At 37.6% G+C, this 19,531-nt stretch overlaps 4 protein-coding genes across 6 annotated transcripts; 2 read left to right on the forward strand and 2 right to left on the reverse strand.

Annotated features, from left to right (window-relative positions):
• Positions 1 to 839: 839 nt before the first annotated feature.
• On the reverse strand, positions 840 to 2,828 carry LOC9310177 (calcium sensing receptor, chloroplastic). Of its 2 annotated transcripts, none has more exons than XM_002874064.2 (6): positions 2,496 to 2,828; positions 2,170 to 2,415; positions 1,883 to 2,075; positions 1,536 to 1,677; positions 1,311 to 1,442; positions 840 to 1,231 (listed from the first exon to the last, which is right to left on the reverse strand). In XM_002874064.2, exons 1-6 carry the CDS (start codon positions 2,703 to 2,705, stop codon positions 997 to 999), a joined length of 1,158 nt encoding a protein of 385 aa, XP_002874110.1. In that variant the 5' UTR covers positions 2,706 to 2,828; the 3' UTR covers positions 840 to 996. The 2 variants fall into 2 exon arrangements, with proteins under 2 accessions (XP_002874110.1, XP_020877596.1); XM_021021937.1 differs by having other exon boundaries at positions 1,012 to 1,157.
• Positions 2,829 to 6,498: 3,670 nt separating this feature from the next.
• Positions 6,499 to 7,541, forward strand: LOC9310178 (thymidine kinase b). Its single transcript, XM_002871987.2, has one exon. It carries the CDS (start codon positions 6,598 to 6,600, stop codon positions 7,441 to 7,443), a length of 846 nt encoding a protein of 281 aa, XP_002872033.1. The 5' UTR covers positions 6,499 to 6,597; the 3' UTR covers positions 7,444 to 7,541.
• Positions 7,542 to 7,605: 64 nt separating this feature from the next.
• On the reverse strand, positions 7,606 to 13,812 carry LOC9308103 (G patch domain-containing protein TGH). The gene is made up of 16 exons (XM_002874065.2): positions 13,586 to 13,812; positions 12,836 to 12,926; positions 12,667 to 12,761; positions 12,424 to 12,527; positions 12,078 to 12,139; positions 11,887 to 11,955; positions 11,592 to 11,743; positions 11,288 to 11,363; positions 11,117 to 11,203; positions 10,868 to 10,942; positions 10,438 to 10,582; positions 9,779 to 10,268; positions 9,366 to 9,647; positions 9,164 to 9,292; positions 8,626 to 8,808; positions 7,606 to 8,537 (listed from the first exon to the last, which is right to left on the reverse strand). The coding sequence occupies exons 1-16, from the start codon at positions 13,718 to 13,720 to the stop codon at positions 7,878 to 7,880; spliced, it is 2,835 nt and encodes a 944-aa protein (XP_002874111.1). The 5' UTR covers positions 13,721 to 13,812; the 3' UTR covers positions 7,606 to 7,877.
• A 128-nt stretch (positions 13,813 to 13,940) lies between these two features.
• On the forward strand, positions 13,941 to 15,215 carry LOC9310179 (protein Dr1 homolog). Of its 2 annotated transcripts, none has more exons than XM_021021430.1 (5): positions 13,941 to 14,119; positions 14,229 to 14,291; positions 14,402 to 14,491; positions 14,591 to 14,754; positions 14,854 to 15,215. In XM_021021430.1, exons 2-5 carry the CDS (start codon positions 14,237 to 14,239, stop codon positions 15,019 to 15,021), a joined length of 477 nt encoding a protein of 158 aa, XP_020877089.1. In that variant the 5' UTR covers positions 13,941 to 14,119; positions 14,229 to 14,236; the 3' UTR covers positions 15,022 to 15,215. The 2 variants fall into 2 exon arrangements, with proteins under 2 accessions (XP_020877089.1, XP_020877088.1); XM_021021429.1 differs by having other exon boundaries at positions 13,942 to 14,119; positions 14,851 to 15,215.
• The last annotated feature ends 4,316 nt before the right edge of the window (positions 15,216 to 19,531 follow it).

Genomic DNA, 19,531 nt, shown 5'->3' on the forward strand with positions numbered 1-19,531 from the left:
TTTCTTTTTTCTAATAAGAAGATAACACTTTACATTTGGTTACTTTATATGATTTCATGTATCTTCAAATTGGTTTCGGTCTATATACATTGTGTAGTTGTATTCTCTGACACCCTTTTTTCATCTTACTTTCTCTTTTCGACTTTTGATATCATCTTATTTGGTTATATGATGTTTATTTCAGTCTAGATACACTAGTTTGAATTTTATGAATCAGTAGAGTAATACATGTTTAAGATTTCAATGATATAATACAATTTAGACAATTTTATTTGTTTGGGATGGACAACATTTTACACTATAGAATTTTTTTTTTTTACATCTTTGGATCGACAAGGTTTGATCCATAGCTAATTCTTACTACGCGGGATAACGCGATTTAGTAGAGTCGAACTCTGATTGGGAAGGCGGAGTCAAATGGACTTATCCACTTGACTAAAGGCACATCCCCTACACTATAGAAGTTTATTTATACAAAATTACAAACTATTTGTTGTAGACAAATTCAGAGTGGCCGGTGTTACCATTCAAACTCCTTATTAATTAGAAAACATTTTGATTTAAATAATTGGTATATAGATCAACTATGTATTGCACAATATTCGTAATATTTTACCAAATTCATATCTTGATTTTCACATTATTGAAAGCACTAAACTAAACTCCAAGAGAACTTATCTAATTTTTATATCTTCAACCATTTTCAAAATGGATTTTAGCAAAAAGTTATTGGCAGTCCCACTTTAAGATAAAGCTAAGGCCACACATACCTACCAGATGTCCAAAATGATTTTGCATCTATGTGATATTACAATTAGAGTCCATAAATTATTCATAACTTTTTCTAATGATCAGCTACTACTGTTTCAATTTCATCTTATTTTCTGGTTACACAAATGATCATCAAATGTAAAAGACAAGTAAATAATTCGAAAATCTTATCAAAAGGGAATATAAAACAACACTTTTAAACTATATATAGTATCCTCTTGTTTTTCAGTCGGAGCTAGGAAGGAACTTGGTTCCGGATCTAGTGCCAAAACTTCTAGAAGCTGCCGGGATAATCCGCGATGGAGACAATACTTGCGCGAACGAGAAGTTGTAAGAATCAGTACCTAACCGGCTCTGTAACCATCCTCTGCCACCAGAGAATCCATCTGTCACAATATAACAATTCTTGAACCCGAGAACCTTTAACGTTTTCGCCACTATTTTAGCCGAATCCGAGTATCTACGAGCCATATAAAGACTAATAAAGTTTAAAAAAGATTCACAAAAAGGTCTTGTAAAGAGATATTAACAAAACTCACGAGTCCAAGATGATGATATTAGAGCCTTTGTTGATTCTCTTGAGGTAAGAAATTTTTAATGCTGCTATCTCTGCTTCAACTCGTTTCGAGTTCCTCACTATTCCTTTTACTTTGTTCGGTAGTTCTTCTAATCTGATGATTACAAGAACATAGTTTTGTGTTTCTTTCAAATCTGCTGGTATAGTAAACAAAAAAAGAATGATCAAAGTTAAAACAATCACTTACGGAATGGCGATCACACGGTTCTTAGCATTTGAAGGGAGCCGTGGAATTCCGGCTTTCTCCTTGTCTTTCTCTGATCTTATATCTACCATCAAGTAGTTCTTGGTGCAAAGAAGATCAAGCGTTTGAGCCGGCGTGAGATCACCTTCATTAAAAAACATAAACCCCAAACACAGAGTAATTGTCAATATTTTGCTATGCTGAATTAGAATCTAGATACAAAATAGATAACTGATAACCAATTAACCAATAACATTTGTGACATATTCACCAAAAAATCAAAAACTCATTTATGTTGGTTCTCAAAATGATATACTATATGGAGTTTCAGGCTGAATAAACTAAGGTACCTTTGTATCCACGGAAGTTAAAAGAGATGGCAGACCAAACAGGGGGGAGAAGAAGGTAAGCAAGAAACGCAGCACCAGCAGCAACAACAATGACATTAGGATCAGCTGAAGAAATCGTCTCAATGGTCGACGAAGCAATCGGCTTAGCATCTTCTATCGCTTTTGTCGTCTGTTGAGCTACATCTGTTACGGTCTACATCCCAACCAAAAACAATACAAACCACTTTAAACCCTAAACCCTAAATTTCTAAGTTCTCCAAACAACTTTGAATGTAAAAAAATCTGACCTTTGCAGCATTAAAGACAGGCTCTGAATCAAAACCAGAGCTCTGCATTGCTTCTTGAGCTTTCTTTGAAGCTTCTGAGAAAGCAGGAGAAGCAAGCTTTATAGCTTCTTCACCAGCTTGCTTCGCGAGTGGTAAAGCAGTGTCCAAAGCTGGTTTAAGAGCATCTCCTACTACTTGGAACACACGCTGAGTTGCATCAAAAACACTAGAACCAGTTTCTTGAACTTGATTGATTGTTTTCTCCACCTGTTAAAGACAAGAACACTTATCAACAAAAGGAGACAATTTGGTCATTACAAGACAGAGTTAAGTGAGATTGTCAGTACTTCAGTGATAGAGGAGACGATTTGGTCCTTGGAAATGGAAACAGCAGCTTTAGCTTCATGAGGAGGAGATGCAAAGAGAGATAACAGAGAGATTGAAGTTGATGTTGGAAGTGAAACAGAGATTTGTCTCAGTGTCTTCTTGGAAGAAGAAGAAGGAAGAGTGAGTTTTGCAGATAGTGAAGACTTCATAGCCATCTCCGCCATAGCCATGGTTTTCTCTGCCACACTTTTTTCGAATCAATGCGACAGAGAAAGAGACAAAGAATCTCTAATACTTCTCTTCAATGTTGTCTGCAAACTGTTTCTTCAGCTTTCATTACCTTTTTTCTAAAGATTATAAATAAATTGAGTTCCTGGTTAAGATTGAAGAAAGGGGATTTGAATGATGGGTTATAATTGGTCAGACTTATCCTACGTGGCAATTTTGTGTTCAAGCTTAGCCATTCGTTGCCGATCCAAAACTGAATCTTTGCTTTGATATGTCGTACAAGAATTTTATTGTAACAGTAACATCAGAGATGTACTACAAAATAAGAACAACAAAAATGAATACATTGAAACATTAGAAAACATACAAATAAAATTAGAAAAAATCCAACCGCTAGTATTCAAATGTAGCTATACGTTTTAGCAGCCTCTTCGAGCAATATGTTCCATCCGTTCGATTGGTAATCGAAGCGGATCAACCTTTAAACGCCTCATTGTGTTACCAATCAAAGCCATTGTAGAATAAACATCATGTTGTATGAACCAAAACCGGAAACTGGCCATTGTAGAATAAACATCATGTTGTATGAACCAAAACCGGAAACTGCAATTAAACTAGTAAAATCTAGACTCACTTCGGTTTATAAAATCAGTTTTTTTCTCTATTCCTAATAAATTGCACATGATTGAAGAAAGACGAGCATACACACCTGATCACTAGTTCCATAGCATTTACAAAATATATATTTGCCCATAATGTATAGTAGTACCATAACTAGACCTTAAAAGGAACAAGCTCACCATTTCAAGTTCTAGAAAAAGTCCTACCAAATCCAATGTAAAGAAACTCAAGCCCGGATATCCATGATGCCTGTTCATGGATTTCATTACTATGCTATTTAAGTTCATGTTTGTTTAAGCATCAGCCTAGAAAGCGATATCATACTATTAGTAGTACCACCATCATCACAACTTCTCTATAAGAAGATAAGAGAGTAACAGTATTTTCTCATATTTTACAGCCCCTCTTGTGTGAGGGAATCTAAGAAAGATAACAAGTCTTGATCTTGAAAAAGAACAAGATATATTCTCCTTTTCTTACCTAATTTGAGAATGGAATCATGTTACCATTTGAAGTTTGCTCCAAGAAATTTTTAACCCACGAGCTCAGGAATCCATTCACTTCACAAGATTCCCTCACCTTTTCTCTGTGATGCCAAAGGTGAGGGGAAAAAAAAGAGAACACAAGAAGAAGACCAATGACTAATAACAAAAGTGTCTTTTTCAACAGAGATAGATAGAGACACAAAAGTTTAAAGAGTGAATTTGATTCTTCTTGAACAGCCAGTTTCATAAATAGTAATGCCAAAGGAACAAAAATTAGCAGCATGGCTCTCTAGACTGTTATTAATCACTGAATATCACCACTTGGATCCTGATTAAAGGGTTATCACGCACTCTGGATTGCGCAATGTACCAAAGTTTTTGAGTAATTATTACACTATTCTATGTGGATTCCTTACCAATAGACAAGAATGAACATAGTAATGCAAAAGCAAGGGTTCTAGAATAATGCAATGTCCAGGTAAATTAGCAGTTAATACTTAATAGAGCCAGAGAATCAAGCAAAAGCACACATTGCATCAAGAAAACAAGAGATCACAGCAAATTTCAGGAACTCACTCATAAAAACATAGCCATGCTCAGGCCACAACAGGAACAAAACTAGCGGCCGATCTACTAATCTGCAAAGCTGAAGTAATTGGATTCCATGGCTCAACAAAAAAAAACTTGCTAGATGAAGCAAGACTATATGGAACTAAAACCTTGATACATGTAAACAAAAAGTAAAACTGCATCATCATCATCAGATTCAGCACCATTGTAGAAAAAACACAGAACAAGAAAATAAGCTGCCAACATAATCATTATCCTGTGGAGAAAAAAAGTTAAAAACAAAACTGAAGTTTGTAACCGAAGTTGTCATGAAACACATGTTAGGATTTAAGGTAGGTTTATAAGTCAACTATAAACACGATACACTAGGAATGAAGTACACCTAAAAACAACAGCTAAAAATCAATACTTTCACTTAGACTGGGGATCAATTTCAGCTGAGAAGATTTTAACGAATCCAAATTATATCGGATTTTTTTTTTTCTTTTGAGCATTCTCAAATAGATTATTAAACAGATGAGGAAGAGTAAGCGCTGGATGCAGAGGTTTATCGATCGATTCATGCTTTTGAAAACAAAAATATTCACAGGAATTGATCGATGAACCGCTGCCTCCAGCGACTTCACTCTAAATCCAAACATAAAAATGAGGAGAGAACTAAAAAAAAAAAAGAAACAAACAAAAATAATTCACAGATCTGGTTGATGAACACAAATCATTATTGATCTCAAAAAAAGACAAAAAAAAAAAAACATTTAGATAAATTTAGACAGAAGTGCATAGATGCAGAGTAATTATAAATCTACGAGCTCATATATATAGAAAGAGAGAGAGAAGCGTGTGGTTACTAACATATGATACATGCATGTGAGAATAACTGGGAGGAGAGGAGATTTGAATGGAGGAATCTGATGACTCACCGTTTTGCCGTACAGATATATATTTCTCTCATCCTCGTCTTTTGTCCTTTTGGTCAAAAAAAAAATCCAGTCTATGATTGACAGACTAATGATTCTCACACTTGCTTTTTTTTTTTTTTTTTACTTCTTTTCATTTATATAATTTTCCTCTTCTTTTTTTCTTTGTCAAAATTAATCTTTCCATTTTGTAAACCTTTTCATTTCTTCTAGTATTATTGTAGTTTAGAAATAAAATTAAAATATGAATATTTTAGAAATTTGTAATAAAAAGCGCATAATATTTCAAACTTAGTGGTCGAACTAGATATATGGCGTACTGGTGGATAGATATGTGATAATATGTAGATTATTCAAATTTTACTAGGACCAAAAATCACATGTATGTATGGAAGCAAAAGCTGTGATTATCCCTGTATTGTCGGATGATTTGTGTTGTCTGATCTTTGCAAAGTAAGATCGATCATACAAAAATATAAGTCAGATCACTTAGTCTTGGCAAAGCTGGTGGGTCTTTACTACTTGAATCAATGTTAGTCACTCTCAAATACTACACCAATGAATGAATTTGAGATTTGTCCACACAAGACATAGCCCAATCGTAGTGCAATTGCTTAGTCTCCAAACTAGACCGAAGAGAAGGGTTAGCTTCGACCCCATACCATCTTTCTTTTTTCAATAAAAACACCATTATATTAAGTTATCGGGTGAATACTTTCTTCTAAAAAGAACCAATCCGGAACCGATGTATGGGAAATTATAAAACCTCGTGCTCTTGCTTTTTTTGCTACGCAATCGGTACAGACAATGCTACAACGTGAGCTGAATGTAATATAAAAGCTAGGAAAGAAAGTTTCAAAAACTTAAAATGTTGAATTTCTACTGCAAACGTACACCACTCAGATCGATTAACTAGAATATAAATCTGAGATGAAACCAAAATTCCTCATCAAAGTCGCGATGAGGCACTCCATACCATTTAAACATTATCATTCTCACCTCTAAAGATATTGTTTTTTCATTCTAGTTTCCTTTTTCTCTTTCCAAATGTTTTTTTTTCGATTTAAAACTATTTATTGGTCATGAAACTAGCTTGAATGATTTAATGTTTTATATAATCAAAATAGTGTTATTTTTTTTAGAAATCTGTTAAAATTCTTAGCTTGTTCTCCAAAACTAGCTATCCATTAATACAAAAAAAAAAAGTACTACTAAAGAGTCGTTCCAATAAACCCCTTTTCCCAATAAACCCTAATTCCTTGCGGCTTCTTCTTCCTCCTCCTCCTTCCCACTGTCATCAAATGTTTGGTGTTTCGATGAGAACATTAATCTCACCATCTCTTGCTCCTTTCTCTCTTCATCTCCCTAAACCTTCTCTCTTCTCCACCGCTCTTCGCTTCTCCTCCCTCACCACTTCCACCATCTCAATCAACAACAGATCCCCCACAAATGCACCTCCCTCCGCCATTTCCACCAGAAAACTACAAACGAAAGCGACGGCGCCGCTCTCTTTCACAACTCCCGGCGAAATACACGTAGTCGTCGGACCAATGTTCTCCGGTAAAACCACAACACTTCTCCGCCGTATCCTCGCCGAAAAAGAAACCGGTAAACAAATCGCAATCATCAAATCAAACAAAGACACAAGATACTGCACTGAATCAATAGTTACTCACGACGGTGAGAAATTCCCTTGCTGGTCACTTCCCGATCTCTCGTCCTTCAAAGAGAGGTTCGGATTCGACGAATACGAGAATCGATTAGATGTGATTGGAATCGACGAAGCTCAATTCTTCGGAGATCTATACGAGTTTTGCCGTCAAGCTGCTGATAGAGAGGGTAAAACTGTAATTGTTGCTGGATTGGATGGTGATTTTAAGCGGAGGAGGTTTGGTTCGGTGCTTGATTTGATTCCAATTGCGGATACGGTTACGAAGCTGACGTCACGGTGTGAGGTTTGTGGGAAGAGAGCTTTGTTTACGATGAGGAAGACGGAGGAGAAAGAGACGGAGTTGATCGGCGGAGCTGAAGTTTATATGCCTGTGTGTCGGAGTCATTACGTTTGCGGTCAAAGCGTTTTGGAAACCGCTCGTGCCGTTTTGGATTCTTCAAGCAATAAGCATGATGTTGTAGCAAGTTTGCTTTAATGTGTGCGGAGTTGAGAGTTTGTAGGATTTGTGATAGTCTTTAAATATTCGGTTTATTAAACATAATTATGTACTATATAATCAATGTTTTTAAGACTTTTCTAGTATAAATAGAGAAAGATAACACTCTTATTTGTGAATTTCTTGTATAACATCTTTCAATTTTGCAAAAAAAAATTTTAATTCAAACGCATAATCTAATTATTTTACCAATATAAATAAAGTAAAGGACTATATCGCTCTCTACCTCATAGGAGACAATGAACCCAACAACAAGCTCATCATTTGCTATCTAACCTGTGTCCATCTCGAGACAGTGCAGAGAATCATTCATTGCGTACCTCGAAACTACGTTGTTTCAATGTTCATACAAAAATCTATGCAAGTGCTCTGATATCTCCCGAGTTTAATGAGTCAACAGCTCTGATTAGGTTTCAGTCTCGTCGCCTCTTCTTCTCCCGCCTTGACTCTTTTTGTTCTTCGTCTGAGCTATACCGAGAAGAAGATGACTTCTTGGTCCTGTGATGCTTTGAGTGTTTCTTGTGGCTACTTCTCTTCTCTCTAGAAGATTCTCTTCGCTTTCTTCTTGATCTTGATCCTTGCTTATCCCTGCTGTGGTAGTCGCTGGATGAATCGCTCTCTGAATCAATGGGTCTATCCTTCTTATTAGATCGTTTTCTCCTCCGTTCATCTCCTGAGAATTCACCCGATGATAGATTGTTGCCACCACTTCCTTTTCTTGGCGATTTCTCTCTTTTTTTTCTACTCTTTTCTTCTTCAGACCCAAGTATGAGGCTGCTTCTCTTCTCCTCCACTTTCTCTTTCAGTCCCGATCGATCACGTCTTTTATCCGAAGAGTCTTCCGGTTTGCTTCTGGACTTGCTCTCTTCTTCCATTGGCTTGATTCCTTCCTGGTATGGGACATCAGAAGGTACTTCGAACCCTAGTTCTTTCCCTAGAGATTCAAGAAAGTCACCAGCTATTAGACGGTTTAATGTGGTTGCAGCCGCTTCATTCTTCTTTTCTTGACCCTCTTGTATCTTTCCATTTATTGGTTGATCTTCATCATCTTCAGAATCATCAGAGAAGATGGCCTACAAGTGAACATGACCGAATATTAATAAATCGAATACATCAAATTGAGCTAGCATAAACCTTCTCAGACAAAGACACCCGCTTTACCTTGTAAAGATCAACAGGCCTCTCCACATTCTCCACTTCTACCTCAACTTCAGGCTCTTCTATTGATGTCTCTGTCTTAGGTTCTTGCGACTCAGATACTTGACGTGTACATGCAGCTTTCACTGTATCTGGCAAGAATATGAGAGAATCCATCTTGTTTCTCGCTCGCGGAGCAGGTGGCAGCTGTAAAATTTAATGGAATGTATTGATCAATCAAGTACTAAATTTTACACCTAAGCAAGAAGACGGCACTGAAAATTGTATACTCTACACCTAAACAAAAGAGATCAAGTCGAACAGTGTCTCACTGTCCTTTTTTATCTTAACATGCACATCATTCATTGTTAACATATCTCACCATATCTGAGCAAATTGCATTTGATGTAATTAAAGTCATGATTATGCAAAACTTCACTAACAAGTGCTCTCCAGAATAAAATATTAATCGTTTGATGTGTAGAGGAAGCTATTTTCTAGTGTTCAATGGATTTAAGCTTTAAATGACTCATGAAGGAGAAGCAAGGAACCACTTGTTTACCTTTCCCATGAACGGATCAGGAAGATCAAAACGCTTGCACAAAAGAGGTGAAGGACGCCATTGGAACTCTTCCCTTTTAGGATACGTCTTACTCGATTTCATGTCTACCACGCCAGTGTCTTTAATTTGCTGTAAAAGAAAGTTTTACGTATGAGCATTGAAATTCCAAATGAAAACTGCAAAGAAGATTCTGTAGACATACCTCTGTTCCACCAGAAGTAAACTGCAGCCCTCCTGCAAGGAAGTCGATAGGCTGTTCAGTAGCCCGTCTAACCTCCTTGTAAGCTTTCCCTTTCTCAATTGCCTCAGCTGCAGCCTCAAAGTCCAGCCTCTCTTGAGCACGAGCTGATTCCGACATGCTGTTAACTCTGTTGGAGTCTGTTGTACGTAACCCTCCTTTGTATTTCTCCTTGAAAAACTGCTCAAATCTTTCTTGTTTAGCCGGATCATCTTTGAAGGGCTTCACAGCATCTGCTGCCTCTTGCTATTTCAAGGAGAGAAAGATAAGTCTAGAATGTAAGTGCAAGGAAAACAAAGGCATATCCTTTCCTTGAACCTCAACTACCAAGTGTAATCAAGCAGAAAGTCTTATAAGGTGTGAAGTTGTTTACTTACAGATGAAGCTGATTTGGTGAATGTGTCAGAGAGATTGGTCGGGAACTGGAAGGAGCCTCCAGAAGAAGCAGAAGTATCGGTTTCTTTCAAACTTCTCTGAAGTGGCTTTTCCCCTAATAAGCTGCCACGTGTTTCTGCAGTCATTTTCGGTACGGTTGGAGACTGCTTAACATCTAATGTCAGCTTACTTTGATCACTGCGCTTTTGCTGCTCCTCCCACAGCCTTCTTCTGTAGTAGTCATGACCGTTACCTCCCCGAAGAAAATCAAACAGCTGATTTGATTGGTTCTTCTCTCTAGAAAGATCCTCATATAGTTTCCCGCAACGGGAAACAAAAGTTGCAAACCCTTCGATCAAAAGTTTCAGATTATTATCTGCAGGGGGCGGAACATCTGGAGGAGCAGAAACAGTTGGCTTAGTTTCAGCCTCAAGAGGACCAGAAAATTTATGCCGCGCCACAAAATCCTTGGGGATATTCGGAGGATTAAATCTGACATAGTATACAGAGCACACAATGATATGAATTAGACTATCTGTACATATGAAAGTAAGTAGCCATAATCAGAAAATTCTGAGAGCAAATTAGACATGAAATTTTATTAATCTGATTTAACAATGTCCTCATGTTTGTGAATCATTGAAACATTAGTTTGAATTACCTCTCCATACTGTAGTCAGAATTCTTAGCAGCTCCAAAACCTGGCAGAACGTCATGCTCTTTTGAGGTTAACCTCAGTCTATTGTCATTGCTCGGTCTAGCTGGCTGTTCATCTTCTATGACATAAGTCTGATCAAAATCGTAACCTGAAAGAAAAGAAAAACACTTTGGTATTGCAGCATATTCTGAGTAACAGGCAGTTGATAAATCCAAAACTAACACATCAAATTGTCAAGCAAGTTTTTGCACCTATTACCAGTATTATTCTTTTTCAATAGCAAATTACTTTTACAACATACATAAGCTATAAGTTAACCACTGTGGACAATGGTTTGTCATCTCTAGAATAAATAATAGTTCAACCTAAACAGACACTTATACATATATGAACAAAGAAACCATGATGAGGGAAATAGCTCTTCTGTCCTTACCAGCATAGACATCTTCATCCTCAACATCAAGTTCCTCAAGTGCTCCAATGCCAAATCCCGGAGCAATCTTTCCTGCTGATTGTTTAACTCATATTAGTAACTGACACAACCCATGAGTAGTTTTCACGCAACAAGAATGCCAAGTAAAAGCTGGCATAGAGATACGCTATAGATGCATGTAAGTATTTTTAAGCAACGAAGAGAAAATTAACAAGAAAGAAAAGAAAAAATGGTGAGTCAAAATCTTACATTTGGGTCCAAAAAGACTTTCCTTCATTGATAAAGGTTTTCTGAAGCCAACCTCCTTATTGGCAGACAAGCGAGATCTTTTCTTTTCTATGGATCAGAAAAATGTGAAGCAAGTCAATGACCAAGAATGCCCTGTCAGCAGAAACATCATAAAAAGTCCAAACTAGATACCTCTAAATTCAGGAGCATGCTTAAAAGGATCATATCCTAATCCATGCAGATCTTGCTTTGGATTGAGAACATATACCTGCAACAGATAAAGGAGGAACAAAGGATATAATCACAATCAATGTAACTGAGGGTACTATCTGAAGAACCTCGGCAGCAGATTTGAAGCAGTATTCATAGCACTATGTTAATAAAATGTAGAAGAGAAATTCAAGAAAAATATGACTAATAGATGTATCACACCAGTAGCAATTACAATCAACAATATAAAGCTCGTTTGAAAAGAGAAACTGGAAAATTTACTCACAGGAGTGCTTTCAGAAAGTTTAATATCTTCACTAAACTGTGGACCCAGAGAAGTTTCCACTTCAGTCTCCGAAACCAGTGAGTCGGGAGTTTCCTTTGTATTCTCATCAGTAGAGAAGGCTAAGAATGCTTTTCTAGCTTCTCTACGAGCATCTGCACCAACAAGGTATAAAAGAGAGAGGCACAAAATAAATAGCTTGCTGTGAATTTCCAAAATAAAAAAAGTACTGACGGTTTTTATTGGTGCACAAAACAAAAGAAGATTATGGATTAGTGCATGTTAAACAAGTTCAAACCTGAACTGGCACGCACATCCTTTATTGAATGACCACGCCGCCATCCCATCTTTAGCAAAAGTTTGACCCCTGAACAATATAAAGAAGCATATATGTGAGATCAGGATTTCTCCACTTGATGCATTCGAAAATAAAGAGAACAAAAGAGAAGGAACTTTTGCAAAATATTAAAGAGGCTTATAGAAACTAACCAATTGACTCTGAAACTGGAGCAACAAGTTCGTCAGGAACTGGGCCAGGAATGGCTGATGGCCTGTGAAACAGAAACAATATGTTACAAACGAAGCATAAAATATATAGATAGCAACTTCATAGCCAACTTGAATGAGAGAAAGGGAACCATAACTTGTAGCAACTTCTTATAGAAAATAGACTATCACACAATCTCTAAACATTATCACTAATGCCAAAGTAAATGGAGCCCCACCAAAATTACAGCCTAACATAGCTCTTAACAAGCTTCCAATGATTGCAAAGCATATTAGAAAGATTGATAAGAAATAATTAAAAAAATATGACACATAAGTACACAGAGACCTCTCATGCTGTTCTTTCTCAGCTTGCTTTCGGGAATGTTCAGCTGCCGTAAACCCAAATGTGTCAAATTGTGAGCTCGCAGACAGTGACTTGCCCTCCATATCCTGAAATGAAAAATCATTTAGAATGGTGTAACATCGTTAAAGAATTATGCAATATGCGGTAATCAAACTTTGACAAGCTTAAAAATGACTCGAAATAAAGCTTGAACGGATCTAACAAGGAGATAAAGATGAAACATACAGCCTTTTCATCTTCATCTAGAAAGTCTGAGATACTTTGCTTTCTCGCTCCAGCTCTGTTCTTCCTTGAAGATGTAAATGACTGTGGAGCCCAGCCTGAAGTTCGAATTAGATTGTAAACAGAAAAGCACAGATAAAAGTCTCTAAAGTTCAGGTAATGTAAACTTTACCCTCTTTTGATCCCACTGTATTGTAATACCCAGCAGAATATCCACCAGTAAATGCTCCATGGAACCTTCTCCGGCCTTCTTCATCAGTCACCTGAGTTTGGTAAGACTTGACATGTTAGCAGCTTTCCTCATAATATAACTATATACAGATAGACGTTATTTCCAGTAAAACAATCATAGTGGAAAGCATGCGCACAAAGAACCTGGACAAGGAATTCAAAGCAATACCATGCATCCATTAGTAAGGAGACAAATTCTCAACGCAGATTGCTTCAATTAGTTTGCAATTATAGACCAAGGAAGATACCAACACTAATAAAGTTTTATTTCAAAATAACTACAAGGCAACGCCTATATACAGATTATCAATCTAATAACTATTCATAGATACATTCACAAACAAGAATAAACACAGCATATAACTAAATCTCAGATACACATCAATCCAACATGTTTTGCAGTATTAAACCAGCTTAGATAGAGACATTCACTTTGATTTCATTGCACAAGGTTAATTCTCAGATACTCACAATTTTTCAAGCTGTTTAAGCTCCCTCCCACTACTCCAATTACTAATATACTATCTCTCTAACCTCACTCGACATTGAAACCTATTAAGCTATCTACAGTAAGTTAAAATCACAATAACAAAACTTCCATGTTCATAACCAAAGCGAGTCTCGCGATGCTTAATTTCCCTAATTCACCAGCAACTAAACAGACGAACTAGAAGATCAAAGAAAAACTCACCTCTTGCTTCCAAGCAGGGAGAGTTCTTAGATTGCCTGAAGCCCCAGCGACTGCTTTCTTCTTCCGACTCCCGATTTCTTCTTCGCGCTCTATTGGTGTCCCATGAAACACGAAATCTTCCTCGTCTGACCCCATTGTCTTCACCACCGAGAGAGGCAGCAATTCGAGATTCTAAACCAGTCTCGGAGAAGAAAGCAAAATCAGAATATGATGGAGGAGATAAATGGGCCTGGTTCGGGTCAATCTCCGGCCCATTTTGGTTTTGGTTTTTAAAATCCAATTTCTACAAGAAGTTAAAGTTATCTTCACGCGCCGTCTCCAAGCTGTTGTAAAAGAAAGTGGGATTCACGCGCTTTTGCGTCTTCCGTTTGCCCTAGTCGACTCTGCTAGAGAACGCGAAGGAGAGAGAAAATTCCTCCGATAAGATTCCGTACAATCCGATCGACTTCCCGGCGCCAGATCTCACCGCGACTCGGTTGACTCGTCTGCTTTCTGATTCGGATCTTCTCTTTAAACCGTGTTGACTCAGTTACGGTGAGTCAATTATCTCTATTTTCTCGTTTTTTTCGATCGCCCCTTGATTGCTCTGTATGCAGATCTTCGTGTACAAGCATCTTACTCTTGAACCTGATGAATTCTGTAGATTAAACGATGGATCCAATGGATATAGTCGGCAAATCCAAGGAAGACGCTTCTCTTCCTAAAGGTTAGTTTTTTTCCGATCCACTGCTTGATGGTTATAGGATTCATGAGCATAAGAAACTTCATGATTTGTTTATCTCGCTAAGAATATGTTTTGTTCTCTTATTGATTTAGCTACGATGACTAAGATTATAAAGGAGATGTTACCACCAGATGTTCGTGTTGCTAGAGATGCTCAAGATCTTCTCATTGAATGTTGTGTAGGTAAGATCATATAGTTTACCTACGCTTTCATCTATATATGAGAGTGTTCTTGGTTTTCTTATTGTGGTTAGGTTATGGACATTTCAAACATTTTTGCAGAGTTTATAAATCTTGTATCTTCAGAAGCTAATGACGTTTGTAACAAAGAGGATAAACGGACGATTGCTCCTGAGCATGTTCTCAAGGCATTACAGGTTCTTGGTTTTGGAGAATACATTGAAGAAGTTTATGCTGCGTATGAGCAACATAAGTATGAAACTATGGTAATAATAATTCTCTACTTTCTTCTCTTACTCTTGATCACGAGGAGACGAAGAAACGGTTAAAGTTAACAGTCTTCTAAATTTGGAACTCTATAGCAGGACACACAGAGGAGCGTGAAATGGAATAGTGGAGCTCAAATGACTGAAGAGGAAGCAGCTGCTGAGCAACAACGTATGTTTGCGGAAGCACGTGCAAGAATGAATGGAGGTGTTTCGGTTCCTCAACCTGAACATCCAGAAACTGACCAGAGAAGTCCGCAAAGCTAACTGAATCCGTAAGGGTAAGTGTTCTTCGAATCATAGGCAAGAAAGAAAACATCCTTTTAACATTCCCTTGTAAGTTCAGACGCATCTGTCCTCTGTTTATATGCTCTTAGTATGATATATGTTAGTTAGTGTTTCATGATCTAAAAACACTTGTGATTCAGATGTAATTAGTAAGCATTCCTTGTTTGGTGTTACTTGTGTCTTCTTGACTAAGCACGGTGTGTCAGGTCTACACCAAAGCGGATAAATTTGGTGATTGGTGTAATTGTCTTTCCATACACACAATGCGGTCATTGTTTAGTGTTAACATTTGCCCAATAGATACGAACACCTAGTCCTGCGATTTTGACCCGAACTGAGCCGAACCGAGATTTTTGGTTTTCGGCTTGGTTTTGTTTCTCTAGGCTGAACCGATCGGCATATTTTCAATTAGGCTTTGGTAACCTGAGAATTTCTGTTCGGTTTGACATTGGTTTCTCAGATAATTGTTTGTTTTTAAAAGTAACCAGATTGTATCAAAATTAGACCGATTTTTACCAAAATTAGATCGTTGTTTTCCAAATACCTGATTACAAATCGAACAGAACTACAAAAAATATTCAAATTTAACCGAGTTTAGAAAAGAAAAAAGAATAAAACCAAACCAAATTGAATTTCTTTTCGGTAATCGTCTAGAAATAATACTTCGGTTAACTCATAATAACCAAAAAAAACTGACTTGGTTTGTATGTTTTGTCTTTTGGCATTAATAGAAACAAAGACGAATTGTTCATTAAATATATAGTTTCTTACAAAACAAAGACAAATGATTCATTAATATTTAGTTTCTTACCAAAAATGTATATAAACTGATGAATTATGACATCATTAATTAAAGCATATAAAAGGTAGGAGGAGTTTTGACCCCAAAAAAAAAGTAGGAGTGAGGGAGAGTCGAAGGAAGGGGAAGGTACTAGGACTGTTGGGATAAACTTGAAATAACTTAAGAGATAAGTTACTAAAATGTAAAAGAGATAAAGCTGAATATTCTAGGAGTTATCTAGAATAAATGTATTAGGAGTTATCTAATACAAGTCCTAATTGAGTTATGATTAGGTCAATAGCTTTTGTTATATAAGGAGGTATCAAGGTGTGATACAACTTATGAGATTGAGTTTTAGTTTGAGTAATTTCTAAAGCTTAATAAAAGAGAGTTATTCTTAAGTTTGGTGTTCTTGATCAAAGCCTTAATTCAATATTTGGTATCAGAGCTACTTATTGAATTAAGAAGGGTAACGAAGGAGCAAAACTCTGTTTCTCAAAACAGAATCATTAATCGGAGAACGTCAAAAGCCATTGACAAACTCTGGTTTTTAGAACCATGGGAGACATAGTTGCTGTAAAAGCTAAGGAAGGTGGTTCTTCCTCATCGATTAAGTGTCCCATGCTCAACGATACGAATTATACCGTATGGGTAATGCGGATGCGAGCAACACTCAAAGTACACAAGGTCTGGGAGACCATCGACCCGGGATCAGAGGATGAAGAGAAACACGACGTAGCAAGGGCTTTATTGTTTCAGTCCATACCGGAGGCACTCATACTACAAGTTGGAGAACAAGACAATGCAAAGAAGGTTTGGGATTCGATTAAGACTAAGCATGTAGGAGCTGAACGAGTCAAAGAAGCAAGGCTACAAACTTTGATGGCTGAATTTGAGAGGATGAAGATGAAGGAAACTGATACAATTGATGCCTTTGAAGGGAAACTTTCAGAATTAGCCACAAAATCCGCATCACTGGGAGTAACTATTGAAACACCAAAGCTTGTGAAGAAATTCTTAAACAGTTTACCAAGGAAACGTTATATTCATATTATTGCGGCATTGGAGCAAGTCCTTGATCTCAACAAAATCAGTTTTGAGGATATCGTAGGAAGAATAAAAACATATGAAGAAAGAATCTGTGATGACGAAGAACAACAAGCTGATCAAGGGAAGCTCATGTATGCTAATACAGAAGGACAGTCCTATCAAGAGAATTGGTATGCAAGCAGAGGAAGAGGTCGTTTCAATGGACGTGGTAGAGGAAGAGGTCGTTTCGGAAGCATTCAAAGCTATGGAAACCAACAGAACAATGGAGGACCCCGGGATAAGAACAAGGTAACATGCTATAGGTGTGATAAAGTTGGGCACTATGCTTCTAATTGTCCTGATAGATTACTTAAACTTCAAGAAGCTCAAGCAAATGAGGAGGAAGAGACCATAGAGGCTGATGGGTTAATGATGCATGAGATTATTTTCTTAAATGAGAAAAACGTCAAACCAAGCACATTTGAGACACAACTTGATGGAGACAATGTGTGGTATCTTGACAACGGGGCGAGTAATCATATGACGGGTAATCGTGAGTATTTTTCCAAGATTGACGAGACGGTCACGGGAAAAGTACGATTTGGTGATGACTCCCGCATAGATATCAAAGGTAAAGGATCAATTCTCTTTGTGAGCAAGAATGGAGAGCAAAAGGTACTAGCAGATGTTTATTTCATACCAGATTTGAAGAGCAATATCATAAGTCTCGGGCAAGCTACGGAGGCAGGTTGTGATGTGAGAATGAAAGATAACTACTTGACGTTATGTGACAAAACCGGAAAGTTACTTGTAAGAGCAGTCAGGTCCAGAAATCGACTTTACAAAGTAACCATGGAGATCGAAGCAAAGAAGTGTCTCCAGCTAACAACAAGTTATTCAACATTATGGCACTCTAGACTAGGACATGTTGCCCTAGATACCATGAAGACTATGATAAACAAAGAACTGGTAATCGGACTACCAAGCATCTCGATTGAGAAGGAAACTTGTGCTTCATGCTTACTTGGGAAGCAGGTCAGAAGAGCATTCCCTCAAGCTACTACATTTCGAGCCTCAACACCACTTGAACTTATACATGGGGATCTTTGTGGGCCTATTACACCTCCTACTGCAGCACAAAATAGGTACATCTTTGTCCTAATAGATGATTATTCTCGGTACATGTGGTCAGTTTTACTAAAGGAGAAGAGTGAAGCATTTGAGAAATTTAAAAAATTCAAGGCACTAGTTGAACAAGAAACAGGGAACAAGATCAAAACATTCCGAACAGATAGAGGTGGAGAGTTCACCTCTCATGAGTTTCAATCTTTCTGTGACAACTCCGGAATCACACGGCATCTAACCGCACCATACTCACCACAACAGAATGGGGTCGTTGAGAGACGGAACAGGACTTTGATGGAGATGACTAGAAGCATAATGAAGCATATGAATGTACCTAATTATCTTTGGGGAGAGGCGGTGAGACATGCTACCTACCTGATAAATAGGATTGCGACAAGATCTCTAGTCTCTCTAACTCCGTATGAAGCTTTCAAGGGAAGAAAACCAAGCATTGGGCATTTACGTGTGTTTGGATGCGTCGGATTCGCAAAAACAGAGACAGCTAACCTGAAGAAACTTGATGATAGATCGAAAATGTTGATACACTTAGGAACAGAACCCGGTTCCAAAGCTTACCGATTATTAGATCCAACAAGAAGAAAAATAGTTGTCAGTAGAGATGTGATTTTCGATGAGAATAAAAGCTGGCAATGGAATAATAGAGAAGAAGATGCTGAAGACAGTCCAGGAATGTTTAAACTCAGTTTTGGGAAATATGGAAATAATGGTATTCAAAATGTCCAAACAGATGAAACAGGGGAAAACAGAGAGGAGAACAGAGATGAGGACAGAAACGAAGACAATGACGATGCAGCCTCAGGTGATTTCGAATCGATACCAAGCTGCGAGAATGACGAACAGAATCAGTCTAGTGATGTTCCAGTGTTACGCAGATCCGGGAGACAAAGTCATAAGCCAAGCTATTTAAACGACTATGTCATGTTTGCTGAACTTGAAATTGAAAGACTCTTGATGGCAATAAGTGAGGAACCATGGGATTACAATGAGGCAAAGGAACTAAAAGTCTGGAGAGATGCATGTGAGGAGGAGATCGGATCAATAAACAAAAACAAGACATGGAATTTGACAGAACTTCCCAAAGGAGCAAAATCAATTGGTTTAAAGTGGGTCTTCAAGGTGAAACGAAACTCCGACGGTAGTATCAACAAATACAAGGCAAGGCTTGTGGCGAAAGGTTACGTTCAACGCTATGGGATAGATTTCGATGAAGTCTTTGCACCGGTAGCACGGATTGAAACAATTCGCTTCATCATTGCTCTTGCGGCTTCTCATGGTTGGGAGGTTCATCATCTTGACGTAAAGACCGCATTTCTTCACGGAGAACTAAAGGAAGAAGTGTATGTGAGCCAACCAGAAGGATATGCGATCAAAGGGAATGAGGACAAGGTCTACAAGTTAAACAAAGCACTTTACGGATTGAAGCAAGCTCCTAGAGCTTGGAACAATAAGCTCAATTCTATTCTTCAAGAATTAAAGTTTGCTAAGTGCTCTAAAGAACCATCGTTATATCGAAAACAAGACAAGGAGAAACTT

This window comes from Arabidopsis lyrata, assembly GCF_000004255.2.
Source record: "Arabidopsis lyrata subsp. lyrata unplaced genomic scaffold ARALYscaffold_6, whole genome shotgun sequence".
Lineage (NCBI taxonomy): Eukaryota > Viridiplantae > Streptophyta > Magnoliopsida > Brassicales > Brassicaceae > Arabidopsis > Arabidopsis lyrata.

Excerpts from the sequence above, each read along its gene's own strand:
- LOC9310177 (XM_002874064.2), bottom strand. The coding sequence starts at position 2,705 with ATGGCTATGGCGGAGATGGCTATGAAGTCTTCACTATCTGCAAAACTC. Across the intron at positions 2,416-2,495 it reads TCGTCTCCTCTATCACTGAA|GTGGAGAAAACAATCAATCA; the intron begins GTACTGACAATC and ends TGTCTTTAACAG. Across the intron at positions 2,076-2,169 it reads CTGTCTTTAATGCTGCAAAG|ACCGTAACAGATGTAGCTCA; the intron begins GTCAGATTTTTT and ends GTTGGGATGTAG.
- LOC9310178 (XM_002871987.2), top strand. The coding sequence starts at position 6,598 with ATGTTTGGTGTTTCGATGAGAACATTAATCTCACCATCTCTTGCTCCT.
- LOC9308103 (XM_002874065.2), bottom strand. The coding sequence starts at position 13,720 with ATGGGGTCAGACGAGGAAGATTTCGTGTTTCATGGGACACCAATAGAG. Across the intron at positions 12,528-12,666 it reads TAGATGAAGATGAAAAGGCT|GATATGGAGGGCAAGTCACT; the intron begins GTATGTTTCATC and ends TTTTCATTTCAG. Across the intron at positions 11,744-11,886 it reads GGATGTGCGTGCCAGTTCAG|ATGCTCGTAGAGAAGCTAGA; the intron begins GTTTGAACTTGT and ends TTGTTGGTGCAG.
- LOC9310179 (XM_021021429.1), top strand. The coding sequence starts at position 14,237 with ATGGATCCAATGGATATAGTCGGCAAATCCAAGGAAGACGCTTCTCTT. Across the intron at positions 14,292-14,401 it reads AGACGCTTCTCTTCCTAAAG|CTACGATGACTAAGATTATA; the intron begins GTTAGTTTTTTT and ends TTATTGATTTAG. Across the intron at positions 14,755-14,850 it reads AACATAAGTATGAAACTATG|CAGGACACACAGAGGAGCGT; the intron begins GTAATAATAATT and ends GGAACTCTATAG.